This window comes from Dendrobates tinctorius, unplaced genomic scaffold (genome assembly GCF_039654945.1).
Source record: "Dendrobates tinctorius isolate UK_male_01 unplaced genomic scaffold, ASM3965494v1 ptg000143l, whole genome shotgun sequence".
In the NCBI taxonomy this organism is placed as follows: Eukaryota; Metazoa; Chordata; class Amphibia; order Anura; family Dendrobatidae; genus Dendrobates; species Dendrobates tinctorius.
In genome coordinates, this window is record NW_027361810.1 from 30,142,725 (window position 1) to 30,159,311 (window position 16,587).

Sequence of the window (16,587 nt, forward strand, 5' to 3'; positions counted from 1 at the left end):
GCTGTGCTGCATTGTTTAAGCTAAAAACTGTGTCAGAACTGCTGCACCCAGTAAACGAAGTGATACACTGTTGGATTCTTTTTGCCTACATCATGCTGCTCTCAGATGAGATAGGAAAAACCTGATGACATATTCCCTTTAATCCTTGCTACTTTTATGGGTGGGCTTGGAAAATAAAATTTGCATCCGTATTGGATAACATGGCAAGACCATCAATGTATTGTACGTACTGTGTCCGTTTGTTGAAGTGGGAGTTGCTATGTCATAATCTGATGACAGATCACTATACGATGGGTGGAATCCAGCCTCTGAAACCCCCATTCATCTTCAGGTTGGAGGGTTTGCAGCTCTGGTTTTCCCTGCACAGTGGCGCCCCGGCCACTGAGCTCTATAGTTATCTGCTGCTTAGCCCTATTTAAACGAATGGGGCCGGCAGTTTCCCTGCACAGCGGCACCCCGGTCACTCGGCTCTGTGGTTATGTGCAGCATAGCCCTATGAATGGGGCCGGCGGTTTCCCTGCACCACTCTGTTTCAGGGAGCGGCGCTGCACAGGAAAAATAATTTGCGCTAAGTCTTGCAACTTTGTGTGGATTCGGTTGTGTGTACGAATACACTAACCATATTTTTCAGACCATTGTTCGCATACAAATGCGTCATGTTTTGTGCTGCTTGTAGTTCTTCAGTGGTACATGAGGTCTATTTGTGTTTTTTTTTTGTTTTTTGTTTTTTTAGCTTGGTTATAGAATATTTTTTTTCTATTACTAGATCTTCATTGAAGGTGGTGAAAGCTGCTGCACAAGTGCTGAATACGCTCTGGCAATATAGAGACCTCCGCAGCATCTACAAGAAGGTCCGTGCATTCTTCTATTTTACCTTTGACGATAGAGTATCCTGCTGTACATTACTTTCCACTTTCTCTCTGTCTCCTTTTCACAATTTATCTTTGTAGAATTTAGATTACTTTTGCTGCAACCGCAAATTTTATATCTATATATAGTTCTGTCAGTGTTGTAGGCAGGTGTGGAACAAATGTAAATAAAATCAATAATTTGGTGTGATCGCCCTTTTCCTTTAGATCAGCATCAATTTTTATAGGTAAATGTGCACAAAGTCAGGGATTTTGTAGGATTATAATCAGGCTTATGAGTAACTAAGTATAACAGACATGATCATCAATTTCATATATAGATAGAAACGGTCATGAATTGAAACATAAACGGCTATGTAGGAGGCTTAAAACTTGGTGAGGAACAGCCAACTCTGCTACAAAGGTGAGGTTGTGGAAGTCCTTGTCATATCACAGGTCATATACTGTACATCATGGCAAGATTGAGCAACAAGGCACAAGGTAGTTCTAATGCATCAGCAAGGTTTCTCCCAGGCAAATATTTCAGAGGAAACTGGAGTTTCAAGATATCCGGTTCAAGCTCTATCGAAGAAGCACCAAGGAATGGCCAATGTTGAGGACCAAGATGCAGTAGTTGGAAACTTAGTGCAGCATGTGAAAGACACAGCATGCTTAATTCCTTCAGAACTTGAAAGGTCCCCAGCAGTGCCATCAACTCAGAACTGGTAACAACCAGTCAGATCAGCTGCACCCATCTATTCTTCAGAGAAGTCTGGCAAGAAGTGCTTTTCATGGAAAAAATTGTGGCTAAAAAGCCATACTTTCAATATGGAGACAATGTCATGCAACTGAACGATGCAGAAAAACATAGAAACTGAGGTCCAGAAAAATTTCAGCAGGCAATGGCTGTAACAGAAGTCAGATTGTTCACCAAAGGGCTGGAGAAGAGTACAGTAATGAGTGTCTGCAGGCATCAGTGATGTGTGGTGGACGGTTCTTGCAAATTTATTTTGCAGCAGGACAACGGCCCTAAATAGACTAACGACGTCATTAAGCACTGTCTTCACATGAGCAAGGAGTCCTGGAGGTGATGATATGGCCCACAGAGGCCTGAACTCAACGTCGACGAGGCAGAAGGATTTGCATAAGCCTCATGCACAGAAGATCTGTGGTCAGTTCTCCAAGATGTTTGGAACAACCTCATGCTGAGTTCCTAGAAGAATTGATGCTGTTTTGAAGGCAAAGCGCAGTCACACTAAATATTGATTTGATTTAGGTTTCTCTCTTCTTTATTCACGTTGCATTTTGTTAAAACTAAAAACAGAAATGAGTGTGTATATGGAAAAATATGTAAGAATGAAAAATTAAAATTGCAGATCTGTGAGCCGCATGGCTGGCAGCAGTCGTTAACTTTACTGCTGTGGAAAACATTTCTTTCCGATTCTGCTTGCATTGCTAAATTATACATAAGATGCAGTATGCCAGCGCAGCTCACCTGTATTCATGATGTCTGATGTTACTGCTGCCTGTTATAGGTTTCTGAATAATGGAAATATATCAAGGAGAAAAGGGTCTGGACTGTTACATAGCTACAACTCAGCAGGGGCAACAGCAGATCTTGTTGGCTCTGACATCTCTGTAGCCGTGTCCTTATGATGTCGGTCCGGGTGATATTTGACAAAACATTGAATGGCACCCTGACCACTGTTAATGTATGGGGCCGTGCACATGTCCAATTTTTTCCTCGGATAGTCTTTCCCAGGAAAAAAAAAAATCACTGCATGCCCAAGTTTGAATTGATATTTGGATCATGAATGCGTGGAAATCATCAGGCTGCACTCGGATGACACATGAGTGCAGTCTGATTTCCACACACTGAAAAGATGAGAGCAAAATTTCTCCATCTTTTCTATTGTGTCACATGGTGCTCCGATTCGCTCATCCGAGAAAATCGCATCACACTATGCTGACATTACAGCGTCATTTGCATAATCGGCCCGTTTCTTTCAAATGAGAGAATCTACTGTCCTCTGCGCCTGCCTCGGTTTCAGACTTTCCTCACGTGGAAGTGACCCTCACAGTAACACATGCTGCATGTGATGTCTCTGTGGCTACATGCAGCAGTCTAGACTAGCTCTCCTGCATTAGCACACATTCACTCCTTTTAGTGTTTTCCTCTTCTACAGCTGTTGATGGATTTTGTGCTTTCCTCCCTATCTACAGCCAGTGGCCTGCCCTCCCCAATAGGTTACATGCTTTCCTCCCTATCTCTTGTGTGTCCTTTACAATCCCTTCCCTGCTGATATGTCTAATTGTGAGAGAAGGGAAGAGGAGAGCATAGAGCGCCATCAGCCGGAAGCAGAGCTCTAATGGATGTGGGGCAGAGTTTGCACACCATCTTGTTGAGTGAAGTCCTCTGCAGAAGCAAAAGGACAGGAACGTTTTCAAATTTTGTATTTATGGAGCAAATTTTCAGTAACATAAATGCAGTACACAGTTGTACATATTTTAGGATATCTGCTGGTGGTGTTTGACTTTTACTGACATTATATGAATATCCCATTTTTTTTTTTTTATTTAAAACCCACCACTAACATCTGAATTCCTTTTCCTATATAGGACGGTTGGAATCAATCACATTTTATAACTCCGGTCTCGACATTGGAGCGCGAGCGATTCAAATCCCACCCGTCGTTATCAAACAATAATCAGCAAATGTCGCCCATGATCCAGTCAGGTGAGCGTTCATAAATGGATCCTACACAATCCATAACGTGAGGTTTAGAAAGTTGTTCGTAAAGGATTGTCCGGGATCATCAGTGTCTGATCGGGGGGGGTGAGACACCCGATGCCTCCACCGATCAGCTGTTCCCGATGTCGGCTGGAACTGCTCCGTTACGAAGCTGTGGAGCTCCATTGACTCTATAGCGGCCGTGACCTTGTACTGCACATCCGCCCCCTATTAAAATCAATAGGGCGTACCAGACTGCGGCCGCTATAGAGACGACAAAGCTGTGCAGTTTCTTAACCGGGCAGTTCCAGCCGACATCGGGAACAGCTGATGGGTGGGGGCATCGGGTGTCTCACCCCCACCGATTAGACATTGATGACCTATCCCTAAGGATACAGACCTGTATGAACCAAAGTTCTCTATGTTCTTTGTCACTGCCCGTTAGATGTGCACAGAGACTGGCATTCACCTCTTAAAGAAGACCCCTCACTTGCTATTAATGTTTATTTTTGCCTGGTGTAAATGAAGCCGTTCTCCTGAATCCGGCGCTGTTTTTCTTTTTTTCCTGCACCCCTCCAGTCCTGAGATGCGGCCTCCTCATTCCTAACCTTGATAGCCATGTGGGCATGGTGTTTTCTCCAGAACCACTCCCTCTTGGCTAAAAAGACTAGTTTTATGCTTAAGAAATAAGAAACGTAAAGGTCAAGGAACAAAAGACAAACTGCACCAGGTTCAGAAGATCGGGTAAAAAAAAAAAATGACATATTTATGGCAAGCGACAGGTCATCTTTAATCCGCTTTGCCGACCCCCTGGTATATCTAATTTCGATTTTAGATATTCCTGAATCATAGGGGCCCCACATGGTGACATTTGTCCTCACACCGTTAAAGACTAATGAACTATAAGATGCTCGACACAAGCCCATGCTCACAGGAATGTCGCCGCACCGTTTCTCAAGTGCTGCAGTTCCGGCATGGCGATATCGCCGCTCTTGTAATGTTTGCTGATGTTGACAAGCCTTGTCTGATTTCCAGTCCCCGCAGCTTTTGTCTCCTTCACTTCCATTAATGTGCTTGGCAGGCATGGAGACAGCTTGACAGCTAACGGAGAGTCACATGCTAAGATGTATTACTAAAATCATCCCTGGCCGCCTCAGGCGCGCTCCTACCTGGGAAACTCTGTGTTCAGCAAAATGTAACTACATGCATGTTATATGGAGATGATAAATAAGAAAACGGCAAAAATGATTTTGGCCCCAATTTATTAAAGAAGCGCATTCCTCCTCCTCCCATCAAAGCTTCTATCTTAATATATTGCAATCATCATATTATATGGCACTGTGCACTTATATTTGCTCATTTTTCTTTTCTACCCAGATAATTGTCAAAAACGTTGCACAGAAATATTGTGACTTTTGTTGGTGTTTTTAGAGCAGTTTTGCTGTGTGTATACAGGTGCAGTCTCTGATGATAATGAGACTGCTGAAAAGACAGGAAGTAAAAGTCTTTTAAAAAAAAAAAAAAACCCCAAAGACAAGTGTAAAAATTTATGATATGAACTAAAATAAAAGTGACAAAAATGTTTTAAAGTGACAATGCAAAAACCTGATTTGACCTCTTAGAGACCCTGCCCATTTTAGTTTTTGCATTTCTGTTTTTCCCTCCCCTTCTTCCCAGCGCCATAACTTTTATATTTTTCCATCAATATGGCCGTGTGAGGGTTTTTGTTTTTTGTGGGACGAGTTGTACTTTTGAACGTCCCCATTGGTTTTACCATGTCGTGTACTGAAAAGTGGGAAAAAAAATTTCAAGTGCGGTGAAATTGCAAAAAAAAAAAAAAAAAGTGCAATTCCACAACGTTTATTTGGATTTTTTTTTTTAACCATGTTCACTAAATGCTAAAAGTGACCTGCCATTATGATTCTCCAGGTTCATTACGAGTTCTCAGCGGTGGATACCGCGATTAGACCAGGACAGCAACATTCACTCTGAAACCATGCAGACCTCATAATGTGCTCTTCACTGAGAAGGAGACCACTCTAAGTGACACGGCACATAGGACTGAGGAAGTCCAACCGGCTCAGAGAGGATAATATTCTGTCAATCCCTCTTTCAGGACTCATTCATTATAGCAGTCGGTATACTGATGAAGGTCGCGTTAGACCGAAACGTCTATTTGTATCACTGACTATTCAATAAAATTTCTAGTAAATCAGCGAAACAAGTTGAGTGGCAGGTTTTACTTATTTGCACTATTGGTTTGGGATCCAGCACCGCACCAGTTGTGCCACGTTTCTCTTTAAACATTACGAGTCTAAGTTCTTGTTTGTTGAAAAAAAAAATGAAATTGCGCCGTTTTCTGATATCCGTAGCGTCTCTCCGTTTTTAGTGATCTTGGGTTGGGTGAAGGCTTGTTGTTTGCATACTCAGCTGACCTTTTTATTATTACCATTTTGGTGCAGATCCAATCTTTTGATCGCCCGTTATTGGATTTTAATGCAATGTCGCAGTGACCAAAAAACGTAATTCTGACGATTTGACTTTTTTTTTCTTGCTAAACCGTTTAGTGATCAGGGTAATCCTTTTTTTAATTGGTAGACCGGGCGATTCTGATCTTGGCAATACCAAATAAGTGTGTGTTGTTTTTTTCTTGTTTATTGTGGGGCGAAAGGGGGGTGATTTAAACTTTTATAAAACACTTTTTTCTTTTACTTTTGCCATGCTTTAATAGTCTCCATGGCAGACTAGAAGCTGCCATAACCCGAACGGCTCTGCCACATACAAGCTATGATCAGTTTGCCTGTAAGAAGCAGAATTACTCCCTTGCTGTGAGTGCTGACCACTGGGTGGTGCTCACAGCAAGCCGGCACTAACAACCATAGAGGTCTCCAGGAGACCTCTGATTGTCATGCAAACCCACCGGTGACCCGCGATCACGTGACGGGGTCACCGGTGGGAGGATTTCCGGCCCGAAGCACGCGTTAAATGCCGCTGTCAGTTTGACAGTGGCATTTAATGAGTTAATAGCCGCGGGTGGATCCCGATTCCACCCGCGGCTGTTCAAAACAGCTGCCATGTGCCGGGAAAGATGCGGGCTCACCGCCGGAGCCCACATCAAAGGGAGGGAAGCGACCTGCGCAGTACTAGTACAGTGGAGGTTGCAAAGGGGTTAAAAATAGGTCTTTTCTGATTTTCTTTAAGCCCAATCAGATTTTGGCTCTGGCGGTGGAGGTTCACATTTTCAGGAGGAGATGATGTAGTAGTTCCTTGTACGACTGACTGGTTTTTCTTTCTCGGACAGTGGGCAGCACGTCGTCCTCACCAGCACTGTTAGGAATCCGGGAGCCGCACTCCGGTTACGAGAGAACGCAGTCCTCTATGCAATACTACAACAGCCAGGGGGAATCCTTAATTCACAAGGATATGTATAGCGGTAAGCGGCTTCTTCACGTGTCTCGGCGTTTCTGTCTGGTCTGAAACGATAAATTGTGACCGTCCGCCCTTCGAGGTCGAGCCCGGGATCTATTAGTCATTGCTCTCTCTGACTTCTGTGATAAATGCTGCATTAGGCGGTGATGCTCGGGGAGCGGAGACCTGAGGAAACACTACTCTTTACTCCATGTTTTACTAATAAGCGCTGTTCTGTAACGATGACTGACACGTAGAGGACGTTTAAGTTATCGCCAACATCCGTGCTGTCAAATCTGGAAACGCCTTTTACCCGTGAGCTCAGCAGTGCGAGGGCAGGCTGCTCCTGATACAAAGGTCCAAATGCCCTGGGTGCAGGTGTATGGAGGTGAATCCCACTCCGTAAACAGCAGGTGCTGCCCACCTGCAGCCGCGACAGTTGGAGAGGTCTTGATCGCAGCAGGTCAACCCCTTGTATTCTGCAGTCAATAGAAGCAATTGGTCCAGGTACAATAGAAATAAAGTGAGAAAAAAGTAAGCTCATAATAACTTTGGTACTAGTAAGTATGTCTCTGCAGCATGGGAATAGCAAATCATATAAAAAGAAATGCGTATGAATCGATGCTCCCCCAGAAGAAGGCAAAGCAGCGAAACGTGCACCACATTCTAACAGGATTAAAATGCTACTTGCCTTAATCTGCATCCTTGTACTTTTATGTACTTCCGATTAGATGTGGTATTGCCTTATATCAGATATTATCGGTCTTATTCCCACTCAGGGACTTTGTTAATTAAAATGATCTCTTCTCCCCAGTTGCTGGTATGTGGTGCCATCTCTTGGCTAATTGATATATTCATATTTTATTTTTGTACTATTCAATAAAATTGTAATTTTTAATTCATGTGCTTTTTTGTTACATATTCCCGTGCTCATTTTTTATATGATTTGCTGGTCAATAGAAAACGCAGCATCTAAACAGAGAAGGTGCCCCTTGGGTCCCCCCATTGGCCCATTACAATGCATATGAGCAGTGCAGTTGAGGGTGTAAGACCTCCAGGACTGCCCTTTGTTTTCTACCAATAAAAGGGAAGGGGGGTTGTTTCTTATTACTTAAATGTACATATTTGGAGCTAAAAATCATTTTTGCAATTGGGTTTCATAAAAAATTTTACTCTGTTTGCCTTCTATATCATCTGTGCTCTACGGTCTCTTGCCGGCAGCAGAATGAGGTAACTGAGAATCTGTCAGTGAGCTCATTCAAATTTAACTACAGCGTTTTTGTAACGATTTTATCTGTCTTTTTCGGAGCACCTCTCAGCTGATTTATGACCGCAGACCACATCAAAGTTTAATGTGCAGCCTGTAAAAAGCCAAATGGTGAAAACTTTTGAATGAAACCAAATTGCAGAAATAATTTTTAGCTCCAAATAAATGCATTTAGGTAAAATAAATAATTGTCTTCAAAGGTGGGTGACCCTTTTAAGCTTACATGCCTGGCTTATAGACTCCCATACACATTGGACAGCTGTCTCCCCCATGCACAGAGACACAGAGCTCTTCTGTGTACCCCTGGAAGAGGCTCATCTACCCACTGATCAAGAGGATCGGCCAATGAAAAGCCAACAGGCAGGATCCCTGTCTCTCCGATGCCATCTGACGGGGACGACTTGGGAGGTCTCACTCGCCCCCCCTTATGCTGAGGCCCGATCCCACCAGGTTTAGCTGCATTCACTCTACAGAGTATGGCCCCCTAACAGAAAAACATGCTTTTATTGCACAAGAAATAAAAAAAAAAGTAAAAATAATCAATGTAAAGAAAAAAGAATCCTAAATGTTTTAAAAACCAAATATAATTTGGTATCAAAGTTAACATAAAAGTTTTAGCTATTAAGATATTACAGGCTCCTGTTAGCTGATTGGCCGGGATGTGGAGAGTCCGGCCCCTGCGGTCCATGGGTACAGCCTCTCTAAGCAGCTCCCCCTGGTGGCCATTACAGGCAGTCAGCATGTTGTATTTTTCCCATGGCGTGTCTGTGCAGACGTTAGTGTGAGAAGAAGAAGCAGCGCTGTCACAGTTATAAAGATGTCGATCTGCTCAGACGTCGCCGTAAAGTGCCGTGCTCTGAAGCTGAGCAGCAGCGGCGGCCGCAGAGCTGACCTCCTCCTGCTGTCACTGACTTCCAGGCCCGCTATATGAGCAGGATAATGGCCCGCGGCTCAGTCGTCCGGTGTAATGAGGTTGCTGATACCATAAATACTGTGGGAATAAAGCAGGTATTGAATACAATTCATTCCGCCTCTCATCAGTAATGGGTTGTGACAGTTGTCAGATTGTGCTGACGTGCCGCAGCTGTCCCCGATGTTTCTGCCCTTCCCGCTTCTCACCAAAGCTCAGATACCAGAATTTCATTAAGTAGAATGACCCCCGGGAGAGGCGGAGGGGTCTACACGATTAACTTGCACTGCAGAATCCATTCGTGATGGCGCGTATATAGTCAGGCTGGGTGCACGGGGGGCACAAGCTGGCGATGGCGGACTCCCGGTGACACTATTAATACTCAGACTGCGGCCGACCACGAGTGAGTGGTGCTTGGAAATAGAAACTCTCGCTGTGGTCTACGCTGGGAAGAAGGCATCGCCCTACGTGTGTGTCCGCCATGCCAGCCCCATTATTTGGCTGTAATAATGGCAGTGACACAGGGTGATTAATACACTGTGGGTGAGGAGAGACATGGCATGACTCCAGTCCTGGTGTGGAGCCCATGTCAGGGTCCATTGTTACCCGTGTGTCTCTTCCAGGGGCTTTCTATTAAGGAAGTATCCGGTATTGTGGGCCACTCTTGCAGGCTGAGCACTGATGTATGGATCTGTATACAGGCACAATGGCAGGCGTTCTGGCGGATAGGTCTCCCTATGGCCCGAGCCCTGCGTAAAAGCAAAAAAAATTGTCAAAATAAAGCAAAAAATAATTAACAGGAAATCCCCTGACATGGCCCTTTCTTTAATGTAACCCATCAGCTGTTGGTGCTGCTCAGTCTACGGGCAGCATGAATGGGAGCCAGGTGTGATCTCAGGCTCCAGCATTAGGGAGCGATGAGTGGTCCCTCGGCCGGCTGCTCCCTGCACCGCTCTGGGTGATTGACAGCTCTCCGCCACGCGTGTACATAGGCATACAGCAGATCAGAAATTGTTCTCTGAGGGATCTAATCATATGTCGTTCTTTCAGGGTCCAACAAAGCATCTCCCATCTACATCAGCTCCTACTCGTCACCAGCACGGGAGCAGAACAGGAGGCAACAGGTGAGGGACCGCTCCGGGGTTTCTTTGCATCGATTGCTCTTCACATTATGATTTAAGGTATTCAACTGGGGTCCTATCACTTTAATAAGGGGCCACAGTCCCAACATACAGCCCATCCAGAAGATCTCTCTTGAATGCAGCTCATTCACAGTTAAACATTTCCATCAGTCGGACCACCGACGTCCCCCCCATCCCGGCACTAATAAGGATATTTCCGTACAAGAAGGAATTTGTGCCTGTTCACACTCAGACTCCAGCACCAGCTGTGTGGAGGAAGTGGAAGGAATTGCAGACTGATTTGTTAAGTACATGGCGCGTCCCTTTGTGTTTGCAAATGTTCACCCCTTTTAATGTAATGCAATCAGAACAACTCTGCCAATGTGGATCCACAGCGAAATCCCCAAATGTTATCCGCACATTTCACCCTGTGTCAGATCTCCGGATGGAAAATCTGCAGCGTGCCCATCACATGTGAACGTGTCTGTACACGAGCAGATATTGCTGCCGGGTCGCTGCTGATCCGCTGTAACATCCGCACGAGGTTCATGGTTGAATTCTCGTGTAGTACCGACCGATCCTAAAGCTTCACACCTGGTGGGCTTCTTTATTATTATTCTTAAGGGTGTACCGGAATGATCAGCCTCGCGTCCAGAATAAGTACAGAATACTCAGCTCCGCGGTCCATAATGATCGGCCCCCCCGCGGTCCATAATGATCAGCCCCCCCCCCCGCGGTTCAGAATGATCGGCCCCCCCACACACACACGCCCCGAGGCGAGGTCCAGAATGATCAGCCTCCCCCGCGGTCCAGAATGATCAGCCCCATCCGCGGTCCAGAATGATCGCCCCCCGCGGTCCATAATAATCATAACACACACCCCCCCCGCGGTCCAGAATGATCAGCCCCCCCCGCGGTCCAGAATGATTAGCCCTGCGTCCCACGGTGAAGCTTCTGATAGGCTGGAGTGTAAAATAATCTAAATTTATAGACTGATTATTTCGGCCCTTTGTTTGTTTGTTTTTTTTCTGCCTTCAGCGATCATGAAGTCTGATACCGCTGGAACGTACGGCTGCTGTTTATTGATTGTTTGTGTAAGGTGGATAACTGACCTGCCGGCAGTGAAAGCCGCCTGTTCCTAAAAGCCTAAAAATTTAACTTTAAATTACTCTAGATATGAGAAAAAGGCGCGAGGGGACATAGCCAGGAGGTGTACATCAATGGCTGCGGCGCTCCCCGTTTTCTGCGGTTGTTCTTGGATCCGCTGCGGCTTCTCTGAAAGTCTCATTCAATTTTCTACAGCAGAAAAAATTCCCAAAAATGTACAACTCACAGTGGCCGAGCTGAAGCCTGAATGTTTGTAGTAGTAGGGGATCCGGAGCTCGGCGAATGTTCTGGGAATCCACCTTCTGAAATGATAAATCAATATTCTCATGGACGCCGACTGCGAGCTGGAAGAAACGTTCAGCCCATATCTGTCTGATCTGCCACTGGCAGCCGCCAGCCAGCTCTGCCTGATGCCATCTAGTGGTCACTTTAGAAACTTTTTTCTTAATTTACTTTTGGGGATTGTATTCTAACACCTGGATCCCTGCACGATATTGTACATTGGTATACGCCAGAAATATTGTCATTTCTAGAAGCACTAGACTTCTTAGTGTCATAACAAAAACTTATACCTTCATCCACCTCTCTACACTATGTTCTGGGGGAGATTGGAAGAGAGATGCAGTGTATGGAGTCTTCTTACAAGTAATGATACATGGGGGGGAGGGGCAATAAATATATGCAAATTGGAGACTCCCATAACGGGACAGAAACCCCTCTGTAGACTGCACTGTTTGGGTAATGTTTCATAACTTGGTTGCCTAAAGGAGCGCTCATAACTTAGAACAAGTTGTCATCTGATCCCTTCAAAAATGGCAGATTTGGATAAGTTTAAAAAGGTTTTCCAGTTTCTGGGAAAAAAAGCCACCTGTCCCCCAGGCTGCAGTTTATCTAAAAAGAATACAAACTCTGCTTTGCTCCCCTTCCCCAGTTCTGAGTTTCTCTGCTCCCGCCGTACATTTTTGTCTGCAGCGCTAACGTCACATCAACAGCTGCCAATCGGTGAGTTCAGCAGCTCATGACGTCATCTCGGGCAGAGATTCTGAGCTCACTGATTGGCTGCAGCGCTGCTGACATGTCATCAATGCTGCGGACAATACAGAGGCGGCGGTGGAGACTCTGTGCTGCTGCTCCATGGCTGGGTGGGATTAGCACAGTTAGTTTGTCTGTTGTCTTTTATAAAGAAAATGCGGCCCCGGGGATGGGTTTTTCGAAACCGGAAATCCCTATTAAGGGTATGTGCACGCCGAGTCTTTTTGCTGAGTTTTTGTAGTAGAAACAAAAACGCTCCAAATCCATCACTAAACCTTTCCGGTCTGTGGTTAGAGGGGTTTTTTGTTTTTAGTTTTTGGAGTAGAAATAGACTCCACATCTTTCTCAGATATGCACAACCCCCCCCCAAATAATTTATTTGGAGTTTCTGCTCCAAAATCTCACCCAAAATACTCAGTATGCGCATACGCTTAATGTATAATGGGGGTCTTTAGTTGTAGTGGGATACTGGCTGTCATTAAAGAGATTAAAGAGACCCCGAGGTATATGGAGACACTTACAGGCATTGTTCCATAAGAAACACACAAAAAAATTGGCAAATATCAGCCAAATCTAAATTAAAAGCCCAAGTTGCATAGATGAAAACTATATTATTGGTATACCATTATTGTATTATTATATTGCTATTATTAATCTATATTCAATATCATTATGTTACTACTATTCTATATACAAATATTATTCTTATATTATTTTGTTACTAATATTCTATATTATCAAATGTTTTTTTCTATATACTAATACTCTGTTCTTTTTCTTTATTAGTCAATATTATTTTATTATTCTATATTACTATTTTATTACTATTCTATATTTTATTGATATTATTCTATATTTTATTACTATTCTATATTTTTTATTACTATTCTATTATTTTATTACTGTTATTCTTTATCATTATTATTATTCTATATTATTACTTTATTACTGTTATTATTGTAGCATTACTTTATTAAATTATACCGTTACCTTCTTTTTCTTGCAGCCTCACCAACTATATTATAACCCCGAAGATTCAAATAGGAAAAATTATGACTCCTACCGGTTGTATTTGCAGTCTCCGCACAGCTATGAAGACCCATATTTTGACGAGCGCGTTCAGTTCACGTCAACGGCCGATCAGAATGCACAATACGGACTAAAATCAACCACAAACTATGTTGACTTTTACTCCACTCGGAGACCTTCTTATAGATCAGAACAGTACCCGGGGTCTCCGGACTCCTGGGTGTGAGATCTCTCCACGGACTCCGTACTAGTAATCATGCTTGACTCGATTTTTTTTGAATGGCCTTATTTGCTGTTTTTTTTACGGTTGGAAATAGAAAGTGAAATAAGAAAAAAAAAAGAGAAGGACCATGGTGGACGTGGTAATTTTATTTCAGAAGGTTTAGCCTGGACGAGCGGAAATGAAGCAAGAAGGATGTTTTGTTTTTGATTTTTTTTGTTTTTTTTTTGTTTGTTTTCCTTCAGTGTTTTTTTTATTTTTTTTTTTTAATTTTCAATCTTATTTTTTATATATTTTTTTTTTTTCATTTTTACCTTGCTCTTTTTGGTTGTAGTTCTTGCTGCTTGTAGTTCTGTAGTTTGGTGATGGTGCAAGCTATGTGAGGGAAGGTATGCGATTGATGAAAAAAAAATGATTCTTGGGGAAATTGTCTATGGTCAAATCAAATCTTGATATTTTTTTTAAATGTGAATAAAGTCTCGTTCCAATTAGTTTGTACAGAAATACGGATCCAATGAATGTTTCTTTGTTTTATTGTTACTCAGTGTCAACCTTGTATGCTATCCTGTCTTGTAAATTTTTCTCACCCATGTAAATATAGCAGTGCATTACCAGTCGCGGGTGCCATCGTTTGTATTGCAGTGTATCATTTGGAATCACTGAAAATCCAGAGATGTAAATCACGATATTAAATGCTAACATTTTTACACATAGATTCATTTAAGAATAGAAGATAATCTATATGTTTTGTCCATTCCCTGCTCTTTCATAACTCACTGCCATTTTCTATGCACATGGAAGATGAAATAAATGTGGACATGTCATCCACGGAAAATCAGCCTTTATACCTGTCTGCTCCTCTGTTAGTCAGTCGTGTATGTGTTCTGTGTGTCTGCTGATAGCTATTTGTCTTCCTGATCAGGTCTAGTAATTGCATGTTAATTTTACATCATGTGGTGGCATGTGGATAAATACCTTGTTAAAATCCCTGAGTTCCCCCAATTCTGACGCTGTTTTCCTTTTTGCTCTGTGTCGTTCCATTGCAAAGATATTCACATTTGTTTCTTTTGGAACACTCTATGTGAAATCTCTGCTTGCAGTCCAGCTGGGGAGTTCCATCAGAATCTTCAAATAGGGACGTGTGCTTTTACTCCTCCCTTCCAGACGTTGCCAGTCACAGTTGCTAAGCTGTGATTGGCAGCGTCTGGGATGGTGTGGAGAAAGCACACACACCCCCAAAGAAGACTCGGTACAAAAGCCCAGATGGACTAAAAGCAGAGATTTCACATACTGCTCTCCAGAAGAAACAAATGTGCATATCTCTGCAATGGAGCAACGCAGCGCAAAACGGAAAAAATCTGCAGAATCAGGGAAGCGCAGGGATTTTTACTAGGCATATAACTCCATTTTTTGAGCAAGTATCCCTGTACATCCTCTTTTCCCTTTGTTTGAATATATTTTGTCTCGTATCAGAATGAGAAATACGGTATATAAGAAAATTTTCTGTGCGCGTCTTAGATCAGCCTCCTGCTCATCTCTATTCTGTGCCTGGCTGCAGCAGAAACCTCCACCCTTTGCGCTAGATGCAGTAGGACACATTATCACCAAGTCTTACTCCCTTGGTTAGTGGAGTGGGCCTTCAGTCGGCCAACAAGTAAAAATGGGCCGATCAGCAGGAGATTAAAGGGGCTCTGTTAGCACAGAATTGACTTCCAGTTAAGACCCGTCACTCTGCTTCACAGTATGGCCAGTCATTTATATACACTTCCCACCTGCTTTTTTTCCCTCTATCTCCACTCCCCTATTCTTTGATTGACAGCTCTGGCTTTATAGTGCCCAGAGGAGGGCAGAGATAGATGGAAACTAAGCAGGTGCGAAGGTGTATTTAAAGGATTGGACCCGCAATGAAACATCGATCGCCTGTGCTTGGTTTGAACAGTCATTCTGTGCTGACAGAGTCCCTTTAATCCCTGTGTTCTCCGCAGTATGACGGTTTCAGGATCATGTACAAAATGATCCAGACAGTGAAAGCAACTATATTTCTTGTTTAATTTCAACATTAATGGGATGAGAGCGTTCCCACACTGACACTGCAGGAGCCGAGCAGACATGCACACAGTGTCAGTGTGGGTCCTCTCTCATCTCTCTCTCCTGTCTGCAGTGGTTGCTTGCTCCTGTGTGCAGTAAGTAGATGCTGGAGACAGGAGAGCGAGATAAAAGCGTGCTCTCATCTCTCTCTCCTGTCCGCAGTGGTCGCTGGCTCCTGTGTGCAGTAAGTAGATGCTGTTGACAGGAGAGCGGGATAAAAGTGTGCTCTCATCACTCTCTCTCCTGTCCGCAGTGGTCGCTTGCTCCTGTATGCAGTAAGTAGATGCTGTAGACAGGAGAGCGGGATAAAAGCGTGCTCTCATCTCTCTCTCCTGTCCGCAGTGGTCGCTGGCTCCTGTGTGCAGTAAGTAGATGCTGTTGACAGGAGAGCGGGATAAAAGTGTGCTCTCATCTCTCTCTCCTGTCCGCAGTGGTCGCTGGCTCCTGTATGCAGTAAGTAGATGCTGTAGACAGGAGAGCGGGATAAAAGCGTGCTCTCATCTCTCTCCTGTCCGCAGTGGTCGCTGGCTCCTGTATGCAGTAAGTAGATGCTGTAGACAGGAGAGCGGGATAAAAGTGTGCTCTCATCTCTCTCTCCTGTCCACAGTGGTCGCTTGCTCCTGTATGCAGTTAGTAGATGCTGTAGACAGGAGAGAGGAATAAAAGCGTGCTCTCATCTCTCTCTCTCCTGTCCGCAGTGGTCGCTTGCTCCTGTATGCAGTAAGTAGATGCTGTAGACAGGAGAGCGGGATAAAAGCGTGCTCTCATCTCTCTCTCTCCTGTCCGCAGTGGTCGCTTGCTCCTGTGTGCAGTAAGTAGATGCTGT

At 43.9% G+C, this 16,587-nt stretch overlaps 1 protein-coding gene across 6 annotated transcripts in view; it reads left to right on the plus strand.

Annotated features, from left to right (window-relative positions):
• The window catches only part of PKP4 (plakophilin 4), a 256,389-nt gene extending 241,878 nt beyond the window's left edge, over positions 1 to 14,511 (plus strand). For 4 of the 6 annotated variants that reach the window (XM_073545662.1, XM_073545664.1, XM_073545663.1 and 1 more), the window contains 5 exons: positions 767 to 851; positions 3,468 to 3,585; positions 6,881 to 7,012; positions 10,215 to 10,288; positions 13,431 to 14,511. In XM_073545662.1, the coding sequence (XP_073401763.1) occupies positions 767 to 851; positions 3,468 to 3,585; positions 6,881 to 7,012; positions 10,215 to 10,288; positions 13,431 to 13,679 (658 nt within the window). In that variant the 3' untranslated portion in view covers positions 13,680 to 14,511. Of the gene's footprint in view, positions 1 to 766; positions 852 to 3,467; positions 3,586 to 6,880; positions 7,013 to 10,214; positions 10,346 to 13,430 lie in introns of all 6 variants that reach the window. The other 2 variants (XM_073545666.1, XM_073545665.1) reach the window with 2 other exon arrangements.
• Positions 14,512 to 16,587: the final 2,076 nt, after the last annotated feature.